This window comes from Podarcis tiliguerta, assembly GCF_965153285.1.
Source record: "Podarcis tiliguerta genome assembly, chromosome: 1".
NCBI classification, from domain to species: Eukaryota; Metazoa; Chordata; class Lepidosauria; order Squamata; family Lacertidae; genus Podarcis; species Podarcis tiliguerta.
The window spans coordinates 20466717-20484676 of record NC_139534.1 but is presented as its reverse complement, the minus strand read 5'-3'; the positions used below and the strand labels follow the sequence as shown (position 1 = coordinate 20484676).

The following is a 17960-nucleotide window of genomic DNA, read 5'->3' as shown; positions in this document are numbered from 1 at the left end:
ATTCACCCCCCCCCAAAAAAAAACTAGGTGCGCCCTATGGAGCGAAAAATACGGTAATAAAGGCCACAAGAAATCACATTTCCCCTTTACGGATTGTGTTTATTTTATTAATTTGTGAATTGCCTTTCATGTGTGTCTCAGGGCAATTCACAAGTATAGTATATAAATAGTCAAAAACAGTTTACAAAACAGTACAAAATAACCACTAAGGATAGCTTGCCGGAACAAAAATACCTTCAATTGTTTCCACAAAGTACACATGTTAGGTGCCTGCCAACTTTCATAAGACGTGCTGAAAGCCCAGTAGCTCAGAGCTACTATCGTATTTTAGGAACTTCAAGGAAGAAGTCTCCCGGATAATGCAGTGACCTATTTCATACATAAGGGGTAATGTGGTCTCCTAAGTAACCTGGTCCTGAGCTGCACAGGGGCTTGCATGTTAGCACCAAAACCTTGAAGTCTGCCTGGTAATGGATTGGTTGCCACTGCAAATCTTGCAAGCAATATGCTGGCGGTAGTTTGCTCCCCAAAGCAGCCTGGCTGCATTCTGAACCCATGTGGAGGACATTGCAGTTATCCAATCTTGCATGGACAGTAGTGGTCAAGCTAGTGCCTGATCCAGGAATGGACATAACTGTCTTACCAGCTGAAGCTGCTACATTGCATTGTACATTGCAAATTGCACAGTACAGTCGTACTTTGGTTTTCGAATAGCTTAGTTCTCGAATGTTTTGGCTCTGCAACGCCGCAAACCTGGAAGTGACCGTTCTGGTTTGCAAACTGCTGAATGTCTGACGGGGCTTCCATGGTTTCCAATTGGCTGCAGGAGCTTCCTGCAGCCAATCAGAAGCCGTGCTTTGGTTTCTGAACGTTTTGCAAGTCAACTCGACTTCCAGAACGGATTCCATTTGACTTCCAAGGTACGACTGTACTAGGTTTTATGCTCTCCAAAGCCACAGGGGACAGGATAACAGTCCAAAGCTAGAGAGAGAGAGAGAGAGAGAGAGAGAGAGAGAGAGAGAGAAAGGCTGCAATCCTATATATCCTTTTCTGGGAGTAAGCCCAAACTAATGCAGTGGTGCTTACTTCTGAGGAGACCCGCAAAGGATTGCATTAACAGCATTAATACAAATTCTAAAACAATTACTATACCAATGCACATAAAAGCAGCAGTTACCGGCAGCGCTAGGGCTTTTTCTAAAACATGAAACTGACCACTTGTGGTAATGAAACTATAACCCCGTAGAAATACCTGTTATTTTAATATTGCAGGGAAGGCCAAAGGGGTATTTTCCCACAATCCCACCTCTGCCGTTCCAGTACTTTTGTCCCAGATCCACCTGGCACTCTGTGAACTAAAAGAAAACAAAAGAAAGCTGCTTAATTTTTTTGACACATGTATGACTGTTCAATTCTAAAGAGTTGCTGCACTGTTTTCTCATCTAAGGAAGTTTTAAGTCTGCTTGTTTTTAAGTTATTCCTTGTTTCTAAATCTGAGCTTCAACATTTATCTCTAGAAGCATACGCATTTGAAAACGGAGTGAGAACCTGAAGCCTAGAAGGGCCTCTCTGTTTGGTCCTCAGAACTCTTCTAGGCCTTGCCCCTCAATAGCACTTCCTTTGCACCCAAAGCGTTCTTGAACTCTTGATGCCTCTCACTTGCCTGAATCAGGGCAGTCCAACTTTTCAGACCACGTGGGCCGTACTTTGGCAGGGAACCCACAGGATGCACACTACCTTGTTGGGCAGGGGCAGAGGCGAGCAAGGCCAAAATTTGACACCCACCTCCCCACCCTTTGTGCTGCCTTCCAAAAGCTGTGTAAGGGAGGCCCTGGCCTTTGAGAAGGAGTTGCAAGGCTCTGGTAGGGTCCTAGAGCCCTTCCACCTCCTTCCCAATGCAGGGAAAGCACTAACTAGCACTAACTAGCATGAGAGCCAGTGTGGTGTAGTGGTTAAGAGCAGTGGACTCGTAATCTGGTGAACCGGGTTCGATTCCCCACTCCTCCACATGCAGCTGCTGGGTGACCTTGGGCCAGTCACACTTCTCTGAAGTCTCTCAGCCCCACTCACCTCACAGAGTGTTTGTTGTGGGGGAGGAAGGGAAAGGAGAATGTTAGCCGCTTTGAGACTCCTTAAAGGGAGTGAAAGGCGGGATATCAAGTCCAAACTCTTCTTCTTCTTCTTCTTCTAACTAGGCTTTGGGAAGTAGGCAGAAGAACTCTAGGACACTGTCAGGGCCCTCACACCTCCTTCCCCAAGCCTAGTGCCTCACTTACCTGGCTTGGGGAAGGCTGGGGGGTGGAGAGCGTCAAATGTTGCCTCGAGGGCCACATGCAGGCCTTGGCTGTGCGTTGGACCACCCTAGTTTGGAGGAAGGACCACCCTAGTCTGGCTGGTTTTGCCTCAGGGTCCTGTCCACCTACCAGCATGAGGAAGGTTGCTCACAGAAGGGAATGTGGCTGACAAAGGTTCTGAGGCACTGCAAAATGCTATGCCTAGGATGATACTGGTCGCTCCCTTTTTCTTTTTTGAAATATACAAACATACATTTCATACAATCCTTAAAAATGTTCAAACATACCTACACTCAATCCCACAGATAATTCCTTTTCCCATCACCATTCACCACCCCTCACCCCACCATTGTGGGGTGCTCAATTGCAATTTTTTTCCACTTCTATTGCTTTCTTTCACACACCTTTAACCTAATTTCATGCTTCTTTTTCTATTACACATTGTTATCCATCTTATTTAGTATTCCAGTATTTAAAACGGAACTTGTTTATTCTAATAGGAGTTCTGATTTTTCAATATGGTTTTGCAAGTATCCTTTAAACACCTTCCAAGTCCCTGTCTATCTTCTCTTTTAAGATCCTTCCAATTTCTCCCATTGTTTTGGATATATTGTAGGACTCCAATAATTTGGCAATACATATTCGTGAAGCGTTCCATTTTTTCCTCCCTCGCTCGCTCGCTTTTGGGAACAATGGCCGTCTCCAGCCAGGTGCCCTGCAAATGCCCCATTGAACACCAAATGCCATTAGCCACATGACCAGTTGTCGGCGATGGCAGAAGCTGCACACCAGCAATCTCTGAAGGGCATCCAGGTTGGCATCCCCTATCTGGGGAGGCACATCTCTGCCGCCCACAAAAAATAAGTTGACCTCATTTTGTTTCCACTGTTGTTCTTTTCCCATACGCTTCTTTTGGAGTTCCGTGGAGAGCAAATTCCCCCTCTCTGTATGATTCAGGAACCAAGTTTATGCTGATGTGCAGCAGGGGATATTTGTTACTGACTCATATCAATGCCTTTTCACCCTTGCTTCTCCCCTCCGTCTGCTGCTTCTCCCCAACCTTAAGCATGTAAGCTATTGTTATGGTTCTTGGGATTGCTTGTGTGTAAATTGCCTTTACTCGTGGCTGTCTTGCATGGTTGAACCCTTTCTGACAGAGGAGCCTCTATCTCGTGGCTGCCTCAGTCACTGGCAGAATCCGTCAGTGGGCGTTTCTTAAACCTTTTCCAACATAAAAGCTGCTTTACGCCCAGTCTCCTCTCCCGTTGCCTGCGCGAAAGTTTTTTGCGCACTGTGGGTGTGGGCAACGGAGCACTTGTCCCCTCTCCGCTTGTCTCCTGCGAAGAGTCCTGGAGCCAAGTCTCCGCTTCCTCTATCTCTTCTCCTTCTCCACTGGTGTTATGCTGATTTCCTTCCCCAGCGTATGGGCTATCCCTCCTCCTACTGGGACCCTCTCCACCATCATCCGGGAGCCCTCTCACCTCCTCCCGCTCCGATGGCAGTTCCCTGACAGCTATGTTACTCTAAAACAACTTCTGCATCAACGGTGCTGTACTGATTCTGCTCGTGGTCCTTTACCTGCTCAGTGATAGCCTGGAAGCTGTACAGCCTGACGAGGCCAGAGCTGTGTGTCACAACCAGCATGTTATGAGACAACGTGGCGTCTGTCATGCTGTTTCCAAAGATCTGGATCGAGTGGAAAGAAAATAAATGGAGAGATCAGTAGAGGCCTCCTACACTTGACAAAAATCACCAGCATTGGTTAGAAATTAGGACCTGGAGCCATACAGCGCGGTATATACCGTACTTATCTGTGTATAAGACTAGGTTTTTTTACTAAAAAATAATGTTAAAAAGGGGGGTAGTCTTATACACAGGGGCAATCGCCCCCATTTTCTAATTTTGAGTCCCTCAAAATAGGGAGCGTCTTATACACGGGGGAGTGTTATACAAGAGAAAATACGTAAATTTAATAATAATAATAGTAATAGTAATAATAATAATATTAATGGTTTCTCAGGCTTTCTAAAACTAGCAATTTGTACCGATTGATGGCTTTACTTTCTGAGAACACTTGGAAAGAGGCCAGCTAACCCCTAGGATATTGGGACGCGGGTGGCGCTGTGGGTTAAACCACAGAGCCTAGGACTTGCCGATCAGAAGGTTGGCGGTTCGAATCCCCGCAACGGGGTGAGCTCCCGTTGCTTGGTCCCTGCTCCTGCCAAGCTAGCAGTTCGAAAGCACGTCAAGTGCAAGTAGATAAATAGGTACCGCTCCAGCGGGAAGGTAAACGGTGTTTCCGTGCGCTGCTCTGGTTTGCCAGAAGCGGCTTAGTCATGCTGGACACATGACCGGGAAGTTGTACGCCGGCTCCCTCGGCCAATAAAGCGAGATGAGCGCCGCAACCCCAGAGTTGGTTACGACTGGACCTAATGGTCAGGGGTCCCTTTACCTTTACCTAACCCCTAGGATAACAGACTTACTTTTTTGTCAAGTTCTAGCATCCCGATGAACGAAAGCGGAAGAACTCTGAACACGGCAAGGAAGAAAAGCGCAGACTGCTGGGTGCCAGCCTAGGAAGGAACATGCCGGAAACAGTTATCACACTTCAGCTTGGGCATGATAGGACAGAGGTAGATAGGAATGATCATCTTCTTCCTCAAGCATTTATGATGGTATAATCTCTCGGGAGAGAGCAACATGGCTACCACTCTGAAAACAGATGCACTAGGGGTGTGGATTGGCTTTCTGTACTTCCCGAATTAAGATGTGAGTGGTGTGATCTGGAAAAGATTGCCCAAGTTGGATCGAGCCATTAACAAGCAGTGTTAGAAACTGAGATGTGAACGCTAGGAGCTAAATGGCACCTTAAACCTAGGTTATGGGCTCAACAACAGAATGTCTAGGCGCACTTTTTTTATAACAAGGATTCAAAGCTGAAAATGAAAGAACTGCAGCTAAAATATTAGGTTCATTTTTCACATGGTCTAGTCCTTCCCCTGCCCACCCCCTTAATATTATTAAGAGGGTCTCTTCTCCGGTCTTCTGAGAGTGGCTGGAAGTGGGGAGGCAGAAAAAGCTCTTCCTTTCCTCCCACTCTGCAGTTTTAATCTGAAGTCTTAGGCGCAGTATTGCGCCCAGAGCTCAGAAACGGTTTGAGCTAAAGAAATTCCTTGTCGCAAAACGTGCCTGGAACAATGGGAGCTTCGAACGCTGTTCACAAGGCATCTCGAGTCAGATCAGGGACTCCCAAAGTTCTGAGATGCTTTATAGACTTGGATGCCCCAAGTATCATTGTCCTTTAAAGACAAGGTAATCCCATAAGCAAAATCAGGGAGAAACAGTTCCTGAAGCTTCCTCTATAGCGTGACATGAGAAGCACCCCAAAAGGTCTCCTTTTGAAAGCAAATTCCTTCCAGCCAACGTACCTGCCGTGCGCCCGCAGGGAGCTTCAGCTGAGCTGACTTGACAACCATGACCTCTTGAGGAACATCCCAACTTAGATATCTAGTGGTAAAAGGTAAACGGACCAAATAAAAGGTAAACGGACCAAAACACACCAAAATGAAATGCCATTTATTTTCTGGGAAAGGGAACTGCTTTGTTTTCAACGTCCTTTAGAATATGGGGCCCGTGGCAAATCCCTCGCTGAGATGCTTTGAATACTTTAAATACTTCACTCTCTCAGGCCCTTCCTTCTACCAACAGTGGACAGTGGCGCTCTGCTTGACCTCTGATGGGTTGTGTTTGTCAGGAGCTCAGCCTACACTCAAGTAGGACCCTGGCAGAGACACATGCCCAACTGGCATGTACCCTCCCTCCTGGTCGATCGTTCGGGAGCTTTAAAAGCTTTCTTCTGCCCGAACATCACAGTGACCGATGCCAACAGACATCGGAACACTTAGGGATCCGCAGAGTCTGCGCAGTTCGCATGACAGACCTCAGCAACTTGGCTAATCTACTTTATTTTGGCTAATCTACTTTATTTACAGGGATGCGGGTAGCGCTGTGGGTTAAACCACAGAGCCTAGGGCTTGCCGATCAGAAGGTTGGCGGTTCAAATCCCCGCGACGGGGTGAGCTCCCGTTGCTCGGTCCCTGCTCCTGCCAACCTAGCAGTTTGAAAGCACGTCAAAGTGCAAGTAGATAAATAGGTACCGCTCCGGCGGGAAGGTAAACAGCGTTTCCATGCGCTGCTCTAGTTCGCCAGAAGCGTTTTAGTCATGCTGGCCACATGACCCGGAAGCTGTACGCTGCCTCCCTCGGCTAATAAAGCGAGATGAGGACAGCAACCCCAGAGTCGGTCACAACTGGACCTAATGGTCAGGGGTCCCTTTACCTTTACACGGAGCACTGCAACATGGCTCCCTCTCTCTCTAGCATCAGACACCAGAGAGAAAACAAAGGACAATAGTCCCACTTCACGGAACACACTAACACAAACATCCTGTCTCTGTCACTTCCCACTCTGTGGAGTCAAAACACATACCGTCATGTGATAGACAACAATCCCATGACTGCAATCACGGAGCAGGAATTCTAACAGTGTTGCTGCGGTGCAAACGTAGCGGAGGAGCCAACCTGAGGTTCCTGCATTTGCACCACACTGACCTCGCCAACTCCTCACCCCTCCTGGAAGGCTAGAGGTCTTCCTAGAGGTCGGGTGAGAGCTGCCACCCCTTCAAGCCATTCCCTGCTGCCCTTTTCCCATTCTGGAACTGCCAAGAGAAAGGACTGACCTACCTGGACAAAAGGAAGTAAGCAATGGCAGTCCCTGTTAAACAACACCTATTATTTAAGAGGCTCTGTTGGTAATAAGCAAACCGTGAAGAAGCGGAAGCATTCTCTCCCCGGTAAGAAAGCAATATTAAAATCATTTTGGAATCAATCTTCCTTGGGACCCAAGCAGCTATCACCTCTTCCAGCTTCCACGAAAAGGCTGTGATTAAAGGCTTAATCTGATAAAGGTTGGTGCTTCTGTCCTGAGTGCATGACTCAGAAATACAGACCATTATCAATTCCAGGGAGAGGCACTTTTGAGTTGGGAGGGAAATTTGGCTTTGTTTGCATTTCAATGAGAAACTAGCTAATCTGCACTAACCTGCAAACCGAAAGGCAGCCAACTTCTGAAATTCGCACCTCTCCAGAATGTACAAATGCAGTTCTCCAACCAAACAATACGTAACGATTTGCATTATATTAGGGGCAAATATGTGTTAAAATGCATCTATTAGCAAAAATAACAGACAAAAAAAGCACGCAAGGGAAGACTGCTTACAAAAACGCATCATAACAAGCATGTTTTTGTATGCAGTTCTGTATATTAGTCAAATCTACAGCAGACAAATTGTCTTTTTCATGAGAAATTCATATTAAAACGCTGGCAAATTTTCACGGGATTTTTTTTTTTAATGCAAATTGCTGCAGAAATGTGGAGAACTAAATTTAAAGCTGGAAAAATGATATACCAAGAGGTATATTCATCTATCCCTACTTGTGAGGCAATGTACTTTGGATTGTGCTGAAGTGAAGTCCTGCTGAGTTCAATGGCTCTTACTCGCTAGTAAGTGGACATAGGATAGTGGCCTAGAGCAGTGTTCCCCAACCTTGGGCCTCCAGCTGTTTTTGGACTACAACTCCCATCATCCTTGACCACTGGTCTTGCTAGCAAGGGATGATGGGAGTTGTAGTCCAAAAACAGCTGGAGGCCCAAGGTTGGGGAACTCTGGCCTAGAGTAGTAAGCCCCACTAGGAGGGACTTGCTTTCAAGTAAGCATTTATAGGATTTCACTCTGTGCTGAGAAGTAACCTTCAAGCAATCTTATACTAAGGCCTACCTTCTTTACCTGAATTTGCAGTGGGAACTAAGGTACACTTTTTCAAGTATTTCTCCCGTACTTGCAGAAAGGCGAAAGAGCCAGTTGTTTGCTGTCAGAACCAACAAGGAAGGTTTGTAGTCCGATGGAGTCGGCAGCACTTCGCCCTGTGTTAAGAAATAGAGAATGTTCCTATGTTGTGTATTTTTGTGTTTTTATCTTCTAAACCGCCCTGTGATCCTCGGAGGAAGGGTGGTATAGAAATTAAATCATTATTAAGAATAGTAATGATAATACAGTGGTACCTCGGGTTACATACGCTTCGGGTTACATACGCTTCAGGTTACAGACTCCACTAACCCAGAAATAGTGCTTCAGGTTAAGAACTTTGCTTCAGGATAAGAACAGAAATTGGGTGGCGGCAGCAGGAGGCCCCATTAGCTAAAGTGGTGCTTCAGGTTAAGAACAGTTTCAGGTTAAGAACGGACCTCCAGAACGAATTAAGTACTTAACCTGAGGTACCACTGTAACTACAACCACAGGCAGCTCTCCCCCCATCTCTTTGTTGGAGTCTCAGCTCCTTATCTGTGAAGTGATTCTCAACCGTGACAATGGGTTCGCGTCCCAACCCCAAATAGTGAACCTGTGTGAATACCAGAAGAAGAAGAAGAAGAAGAAGAAGAAGAAGAAGAAGAAGAAGAGGAGTTTGGACTTGATATCCCGCCTTTCACTCCCTTTATGGAGTCTCAAAGCGGCTAACAATCTCTTTTCGTTTCCTCCCCCCACAACAAACACTCTGTGAGGGGAGTGAGGCGGAGAGACTTCAGAGAAGTGTGACTAGCCCAAGGTCACCCAGCAGCTGCATGTGGAGGAGCGGGGAAGCGAACCTGGTTCACCAGATTACGAGTCCACTGCTCTTAACCACTACACCACACTGGCTCTCCTACGGAGAAAGTGCGAAGCGCTGAACTTAAGGCACCTCTGAACATTTGCTCTACACAATTTGGAGATTTGGTTCACCTCTGATAGGGATCCCAATGGGCTGTGCAATGTGTCCCTGTGGGCAGAACACACAAGCGACACATGACACTCCACTTCTGAACTTCTAACATATGAGCCCCTTCACCCTACGTAGCACTCCAGTTGTTATGTGAACGGATATTTTGCCATCCTTTCAATCAGTGTTCGAAACTCGCATTTTGCAACAGAGAATTTCAGTAGCGCGAGCTGTTTCTGAGCTCTGAGCACAGTACAGCGCCTAAGATTTCAGATTAAAACTGCAGAGTGGGAGGAAAGGAAGAGCTTTTTCTGCCTCCCCACTTCCAGCAACTCTCTGAAGACTGGAGAAGAGACCCTCTTAAGGATATTAGGGGGGTTGGGAGGGGAAGGACTAGACCTTGTGAAAAATGAACCTAATATTTTAGCTGCAGTTCATTCATTTTTCAGCTTTGAATTCTTGTTATAAAGAAGTGCGGCTAGACATTCCACTGTTGCACCCATAACCTGGGTTTAAGGTGCCTTTTAGCTCCTAGCTTTCATATCTCTGTTTCTAACACTGTTTCCAATATGGAATAATGCAACAGCAACATAGCGTAACACAAGCACTTGCTAGTTACAGCAGCCTGGGGTGTGGAATTTCAGAATGTACACCCTATTATGACTTGCAAAACCATCAGCTCCTTGCTTTAAAACATTTCTTATACAGTGTATTGAGCTTCACAATCTTGTAAAGAAGCTTACAAAGTGATGGGTTTTGTCCACACCCAAAGTATATTTGAACCTGATTACCGGAAGAAGACTGTACACATGTAAATGCCTGAACAGACACTTTAAAAGATGCTGATTACTTTAGTCCCAAAAGGCGGCTCCCCAAAGATTATTTCATGTGTTGGACTTCTAGTTAAAAGGAAAGAAGGAAGGAAAATAATAATATGCTAAAGATGACACAAGGGAGTCTGGTTCTTGTTTTTCTCAGCAAAGTTGTTTTGTTGGAAAAAAAGAAGAAGAAATCTTACCACTGGGCATTCCAATAACAAAGCATCTTCTATTTTTTCCGATCTAGGCCGCCTTGGCATTTGATAAATTATCCTCGGCTCCAGTGTGGTGCTGAGAAAGCAGGGGAGGAATTAGAGTATATTATTTTCCATGATTCAAAAAGTCTTTTTAGCTATTATTATAAATAACAATCAAGACTTTATACACACTGTACATATAAGTGCATGACGCCCACGCCCCCAGAATCCTGAGAACTGTGGTTCATCCCTTAGGGTAAAGGTAAAGGGACCCCTGACCATTAGGTCCAGTCGTGGCCGACTCTGGGGTTGCGGCGCTCATCTTGCTTTATTGGCAGAGGGAGCTGGCGTTTGTCTGCAGACAGTTTTTCCGGGTCATGTGGCCAGCATGACTAAGCCGCTTCTGGCGAACCGGGTCCGTTTACCTTCCCGCCAGAGTGGTATCTATTTATCTACTTGCACTTTGACGTGCTTTTGAACTGCTAGGTTGGCAGGAGCAGGGACCGAGCAATGGGAGCTCACCCCGTCGCGGGGATTCGAACCGCCGACCTTCTGATCGGCAAGTCCTAGGCTCTGTGGTTTAACCCACAGCGCCACCTGCATCCCAGTTCACCCCTTACAGAGCTACAATTCCCAGCACCCTTAGCAAAGATCACGTCCTTCCTCTCCTCTCTTCTTCATTCCCTTGTCCCTCGTATTGCCAGAGAGGGCAGGGGCCTGGGACTGCCTCTGGCAAAAGCTCTCCTGTTCTTGCCTGTCATCTCTGAGGTGCAAAGGCACCATCAGGGCAAGACTTCTGGGAAGATGTCCATGCCTCACTAAGCAACATGAGCCAGGATGGTCCTCAAAAACCCAGTTGGGCTGGTTTACTGCACTTTGAAGTAATGCACGTTACCATCTAAGGAGCTCCTCTCTGTTAGAATTCCTGCTCCATGGTTGCAGTCATGAGGCTGTTGTCTTTCACATGACGCTATGTGTTTTGACTCCACAGAGTGGGAAGTGACGAACACGGGATGTTTGTGTTACTGTGTTCCGTGATGTGGGACTATTGTCCTTTGTTCTTTTTCTCTTTGCTGTCTGATGCTAGAGCCATGTTGCAGTGCTCCATGTGTGTTTATATGTAAATAAAGTAGATTAGCCAAGATGCAGAGTTGCTGAGGTCTGTCACGCAAGATGTGCAAACTCTGCGGATCCCTAAGTGTGCCGGTGTCAGTTGGCATCAATCGCTGTGATGTTTGGGCTGAAGAAAGCTTTTGAAGCTCCCGAACGAAAGACCAGGAGGGAGAGAACATGCCAGTCGGGCATGTGTCTCTGCCAGGGTCCTACTCGAGTGTAGGCTGAACACATAACACTCTGCAGGAAGATCTTTAAGTTCAGAGCCTAAAATGAACAAGTTGCACCAATGTCAAGGAGAGGTGCATTTATGTTGCAACATATGGCTGCTGTGAACTTCTATCTGACCACTTCTATCTTCCCCGAATACCATAACCAAGGTTATTTGATTTCTGTTGGATGCTATTTTTTAAACCTACTGTAAGTGCCTATAGATGCTGCAAATGCAATGGTAGGGCAGTCTACAACTTAAAAACAACAACTAAGACAGGCAACCACTGGCGCCTTATCCCCCTTGAGGTCTGGCCGTGGCATGCACAAAATGTCTGAGGCCTTCTTTTCTCCCCTTAAAAGTAAGGTAAAAGGTAAAGGACCCCTGGATGGTTAAGTCCAGTCAAAGGCGACTATGGGGTTGCGGCGCTCTTCTCGCTTTCAGGACAAGGGAGCCGGAGTTCATGCAGACAACTTCTTGAGCCATGTGGCCAGCATGACTAAACCGCTTCTGGTGCAACAGGACACTGTGACGGAAACCAGAGCGCACAGAAATGCCGTTTACCTTCCCGCTGCAGTGGTACCTATTTATCTGCTTGCACTGGCGTGCTTTCGAACTGCTAGGTTGGCAGGAGCTGGGACAGAGCAATGGGAACTCAATCTGTTGTGGGGATTCGAACCGCCCACCTTCTGATAGGCGAGCCCAAGAAGCTCAGCGGTTTAGATCACAGCGCCACCTGCGTAGAGCTGGAAGAGGAAGTTTCCTGCTTCCTCTTTCAGCTCCACGAGCCCTTCAAGGTTCAGATTAATTCAACTGGATTTCACTTTTACACCCATTTCTTCCTTTCTGTCTCTCGGGGTGGCACCAGCTTAAAAAAGGGTTGGTGACTCCTGAACTAATATGACTGTTTGAGAGCAGCAACAACAGTAGCACAATGTCCATGTGTCCTACTTTGCTGAGGACAGTCCTCTGCCTGAAGGAGTCTTCAGTTTGAAGGTCTCTCTGGCCTAAGTCCGATGAAAAGTTAAAGAACCAGAAACAGCAGTGAAGGAGCCTTTAAGTTGGCCTTCGACGATAAAAACTTGAGCAACAGACTGAACAAGTCACCGCTCATGATCTTTCCCACTATGAAGAGCTGCATTGCATTTCTATTTGAATTCTAAATTTGTAACTATGCCTATTTGTGCACATATGCAAATATTATGAAAATCTATCTCCTCAGTTGCCCTCTTTTAAAAATCAAAACATAAATGGCCACCCTAGAGCTGCACTGGGAGCTCAAGGGACAAATATCCCACTTTACTAGACAGGCTATTCTTCCCGGTTACATTTTACCAAAGTCTTTATTTACAGATTTAACCAAAGCACTTCAGCAAACAGCCACAGAGCAAGATTAAAAAAAACCGACATAAAATGCACGACCACAATTACACCAACAATTACTCGAATTCTTGTTCAATTGTAAAACGACGGATGAAGCAGTATCAAAGTGATTTGGGATGCATAAATTGCACAGTAATAAAACAAACTTTCCACTACAAATGGAAACGGCGACAACTCCGTTTGTTCTTCTCTCAGCTTGCGTGGCACCATGACTAATACATTCGCTGAACTAAAGGCAGCAACCCTTTTAGGTGTGGCCAAGTGACACGCTCCTCTGACGGCGGGGGACGGGAACGGAACCCCCGCTCAAAATGGCCGCCGCCTGTATGCATATAGCAGTGTGCAGGCAGATGTATTCATGCAGTTATTTAAAAATCCATATGCTTAGGATTTCTAAACAACCACGTGCATTTCTTTTCTTAACATAAATCCTCTCCTGTTTGAAAAAAAATTTTTGACCTCGGATGTGAATGAAAAATAAAGAGGTCTTATTTATTATATTTATTTGTCACTTACAAACAAAAAATATTTTGTCTTAAAGTGACTTACACACACACACACACACACACACACATATATATAAGATATATGTGTGTGCACACGCCCATGTGTGTGTATATACAGTGGACGCTCGGGTTGCGAACATGATCCATGTAGGATGCACGTCCGCAACCCGCAGTGGCACATGTGCACACGCACGGGTTGCAATTCGGTGCTTCTGCGCATGTGCAAAGTGAATTTAGCGCTTCTGCACATGCGCCGAAACCCGGAAGTAACCCGTTCCAGTATTTCCAGGTTTCAGCGATCTGCAACCCGAAAAAACGCAACCTGAAGTGTCTGTAACCTGAGGCATGACTATGTGTGTGTGTGTATACACACACACAGAGAGTGGTACCTCAGGTTACATACGCTTCAGGTTACATACACTTCAGGTTACAGACTCCGCTAACCCAGAAATAGTGCTTCAGGTTAAGAACAGTTTCAGGTTAAGAACGGACCTCTGGAACGAATTAAGTGCTTAACCTGAGGTACCACTGTGTGTGTGTGTGTGTATATATATATATATATATGCAGGTTTTGGTGTCCTCGGGTGTCTTCCCGTGTAAAAGTTGGGGTGTCTAGGCGACGTTTCGACGAGGTCTCACTCGTCATCATCAGGCTGGTGCTTTCGGCTTCTTGTTACTGGAACAGAGCTCTGTTCCAGTAACAAGAAGCCGAAAGCACCAGCCTGATGATGACGAGTGAGACCTCGTCGAAACGTCGCCTAGACACCCCAACTTTTACACGGGAAGACACCCGAGGACACCAAAACCTGCATTCCTGTACCCGTGAAAATCTACGAAAGCATATATATATATATATATATATAGCCATGGCACACTAGGGATTTGAACTTTGTTCTCCCCACTTCTAGTTCAAGGTTCAATACTCTAACCACTGCACCACGTTGTCTCCCCAAAAATACTGTGGTTCTTAAAATGAGATATTCCGTGCCACCTTGCAATCCTCCATTTTACAAATATTTATGCAGGAGATAGCATCGCAAGATGGAGGAGAAAAATCACTTCTAAATGTGTGTTTTTTAAATAAAATACCTGCTCACACAGCACCGATAATTGTCGAAATAAATCCTCCCACTTTGATAAGCAATTGGAGATGTGGAATGCGTTGTCCAAACGTTCCTGAATGTTGTACTTTCCTGAAATAAATCACAGTGATCTGTTATAAAAAATGTGGTTTAGGAAATGTACCTGAAATGGCCCTACATTAATCATTTGTATTCATTTTGTAGTGAATGCAAAGCCTGTTTTCCATATTAGGCTAAAGGATCCTAGGAAAGGAACTCTAGCAAACTGGTTTGTTTTTTAATGATTATATACAACCGTAAAAGATCAGAAAAACAGGGATTTTGTGAATAAAAACACATTTTTGCATGTAAGAAAGAACATTATACTTCCTTCCTAATAAAATGTAAACTGTGCATGGCATTATTACATTTTTTGTATCAATTAAACACATTTCCACTGGCTTCCATTACAAATACAAAGCCTGTACAACAGGAATCTGACGTCTATGGCTGCAATCATGTGCCTATGTGTGGGCATGCATAGGTTTCAGTAATGTCTTAATTAAGGTGAAAAGAAAACATAAATTAAGAAGTAGAAGTAGCATTTCTACATTACAAATATTTTGGGCTGAGGTGATAAAGAGTGGCAGCCCTTTCCCTCTTCAATTACAAAGTCTTAACTATAGAATCCAAAAAGTTTCTACAATTTCTCATAGTCTCATCAGTTACCCTGAGTGATTAACCCCTGAACTGACCTTAGTCAACAACTTCTAGCAAGATAGGGGGCTTTGATTTCATAACCAAGGAGGAGAAATCATATTGGATTATACAGCATGGTTTTTGTTTTGTTTTTTTAAAAATTGGTTTTCTTTCTTGGTCACCCTGAGTGGAGCATAGGCATCAGTGGGCCAGAATCTTTATTTTTTTAAATAGACAATATAAGAAGAAGAAGAAGAAGAAGAGTTTGGATTTGATATCCCGCCTTTCACTCCCTTTCAGGAGTCTCAAAGCGGCTAACATTCTCCTTTCCCTTCCTCCCCCACAACAAACACTCTGTGAGGTGAGTGGGGCTGAGAGACTGTGACTGGCCCAAGGTCACCCAGCAGCTGCATGTGGAGGAGCGGAGACGCGAACCCGGTTACCCAGATTACGTGACTACCGCTCTTAACCACTACACCACACCACATTCAGGAGTAAGCCCAATGAACAAATATGGGACTTGCTTCTGAGTAGATACTTATTGGATTGCACCAACGATAGAACCAAAAGAGTCAGTAATACTGTGTGTGAAACTCATTGATCTTCTGTGTATCAAATTAAAGGTAAAGGGACCCCTGACCATTAGGTCCAGTTGTGACCAATTCTGGGGTTGCGGCGCTCATCTCGCTTTATTGGCCGAGGGAGCCGGCGTACAGCTTCCAGGTCAGGTGGCCAGCATAATCAAGCCGCTTCTGGAGAACCAGAGCAGCGCATGGAAATGCTGTTTACCTTCCCACTGGAGCGGTACCTATTTATCTACTTGTACTTTGACGTGGTTTCGAACTGCTAGGTTGGCAGGAGCAGGGACCGAGCAACGGGAGCTCACCCCGTCGCGGGGATTCGAACCGCCGACCTTCTGATCGGCAAGTCCTAGGCTCTATGGTTTAACTCACAGCGCCATGAATTCAGCTGCAACACAGTTTTAATGGGTTTTCAGTACCTATTTACCTGGCATACCAGCTTCCTCAGAATCCCCATGTTTTTTCTATAGACCACACCAGCATCTTTAGTGTGAAATCCCTGTGACCGTCTGGTGAGTGCAAAGCAAATATTTTGATTTTCGAATGCGTCAGCGGACGGTAATCTGCTTGTGGCAGATAAGGCAGGCAAACTGGAAAGCATGTTGGTGGAACATCAAACTTCCACTTGCTTCCACCCAAGTAGTCTAAACAAAAGGGGGGAGGGAGAAAAAAGTTGTTCAGTCAGCCAAATATGGAAATAAACCACAGCAAAAACTAAAACTCATCCGTACAGTTCTATGTGCTAGATTTGCAGTTTGGAAAAGGGGGGCAAGGCTCCTCCACCTTTACGAGTTGCCTGAAATCCACAATTATCATCATCATCATCTATTATTTATACCCTGCACATCTGGCTGGGTTTTCCCAGTCACTCTGGGTGGCTCCCAACAGAAGATTAAAAACACTCATGAGCATAACTGGGAGGAGCAGCCCCCCCCCATCAAGCAAATAAATAAAAATACTTAATTAACTGACCAATCACATCGCATATAGCTCGGTTCTGCCCCCCTCAACATAAATCCTGGCTACGCCCATGAAAGCCCCATCCTATTTCCCCTGATCACCCTACTATGGACATCCATGCATAAATAGCCATGCAATCCTATATACATCTCTACCCAAAGTCCCACCAGATTTTCAAGTGTGCATAGGACTACAGCCTTAGGGTGTTAAGCCCGTGCAAGTTTACTCACAGGCAAGTCCCACTGTGGGCCCAATGGGGCTTGCTTTCTTTACCTTGGGATAAACCCCGCGAAACTTAAAAGAGGCTTCCTTCTCAGTCAAGCATGCTCAGCATTAAAAACTTATGGTTACCAGATGCCCGCATTTCCTGGGGACAGTCCCCAGATTTACAAATTTGTCCCCAAATAAAATCCATCCCCGGATTTCATTTAATGTCCCCAGATTTATATTTTAAGTGTTGTAGATTTATTAGTACGGAATGAATGTTGCGTGATTGGTTCAACGGCACAAGACACATCACATGGGGACTTCCGGCGAGGCAAAATGGTGGGCGTCACAGCAGCGAGCAGCTCCTGAAGCCAGCCAGAGCCAACTGCGCTACTAGGCTGGCTCTGGGCTGCTGCCAGGAGACTACTGAGACTGCTGCTGGGGAATTGGGGATGTCCAGCACATCAACTGGGGGAACCGCTAACACCCGCCCTGCGACCCAAATTGAGCCGGGACCAAGAGACCTGGCCACCTGCCCAGGGGTGGTCCGGAGCCAGGAAAACCCTGAAGCCGATGCAGTTAGAAGGAGGAGAGGAGAAGGAAAAGGAAGAGAGAGAAAGAGGAAGGAGAAAAAAAGGGGAGCCCTGACCTTGCCACACCACTGCCGCTGAGGAGAGGTAGGAGAGCACCAGGAGTGCAAGGACATGTGGCTGAGCCCAGGCCCAGCCTGAGCCTACTCTACGGCGGCTAGCACCCCAAGATAGCAGGCCAGGGCCCAGAGGAAGGCCATGCGGCAGAGGAGACCACAGAAGGGAAGATATTACTTCTTGATTTTTTAACAAAATAAAAAAATAACTTTTTTCTTTTTTTAAAAAAGGTGTCCCCGGATTCTTTGAAAAAAATCTGCTAACCTTATGCAAACTGGCAGCGCGCATAGGGTCTCAGTTCCCCACAGTCAGGGAGACACGCAGGAGTCAACAGCTCCTTCTAAAACTCTGGCGTTAAGAGGAAATGCACAGGAATCTATTTCCTGTTCCAGACAGTTTACACTAGGGTTACCAGACGTCCCCGGTTCCCGGGGACAGTCCCCGGATTTGCAAATCTGTCCCCAGACAAAT

At 45.9% G+C, this 17960-nt stretch overlaps 1 protein-coding gene across 5 annotated transcripts in view; it reads right to left on the bottom strand.

The window, feature by feature from the left end:
* The window catches only part of DCAF17 (DDB1 and CUL4 associated factor 17), a 41001-nt gene that overhangs the window by 21883 nt on the left and 1158 nt on the right, over positions 1-17960 (bottom strand). For 4 of the 5 annotated variants that reach the window (XM_083409727.1, XM_083409728.1, XM_083409729.1 and 1 more), the window contains exons 2-9: positions 16103-16319; positions 14424-14527; positions 10125-10215; positions 8140-8276; positions 5723-5801; positions 4778-4867; positions 3873-3980; positions 1253-1355 (exon numbers count right to left, since the gene is read on the bottom strand). In XM_083409727.1, coding sequence (XP_083265853.1) covers positions 1253-1355; positions 3873-3980; positions 4778-4867; positions 5723-5801; positions 8140-8276; positions 10125-10215; positions 14424-14527; positions 16103-16276 — 886 coding nt within the window. In that variant the 5' untranslated portion in view covers positions 16277-16319. The remainder of the gene's footprint in view (positions 1-1252; positions 1356-3872; positions 3981-4777; positions 4868-5722; positions 5802-8139; positions 8277-10124; positions 10216-14423; positions 14528-16102; positions 16320-17960) is intronic. The other variant, XM_083409730.1, reaches the window with a different exon arrangement.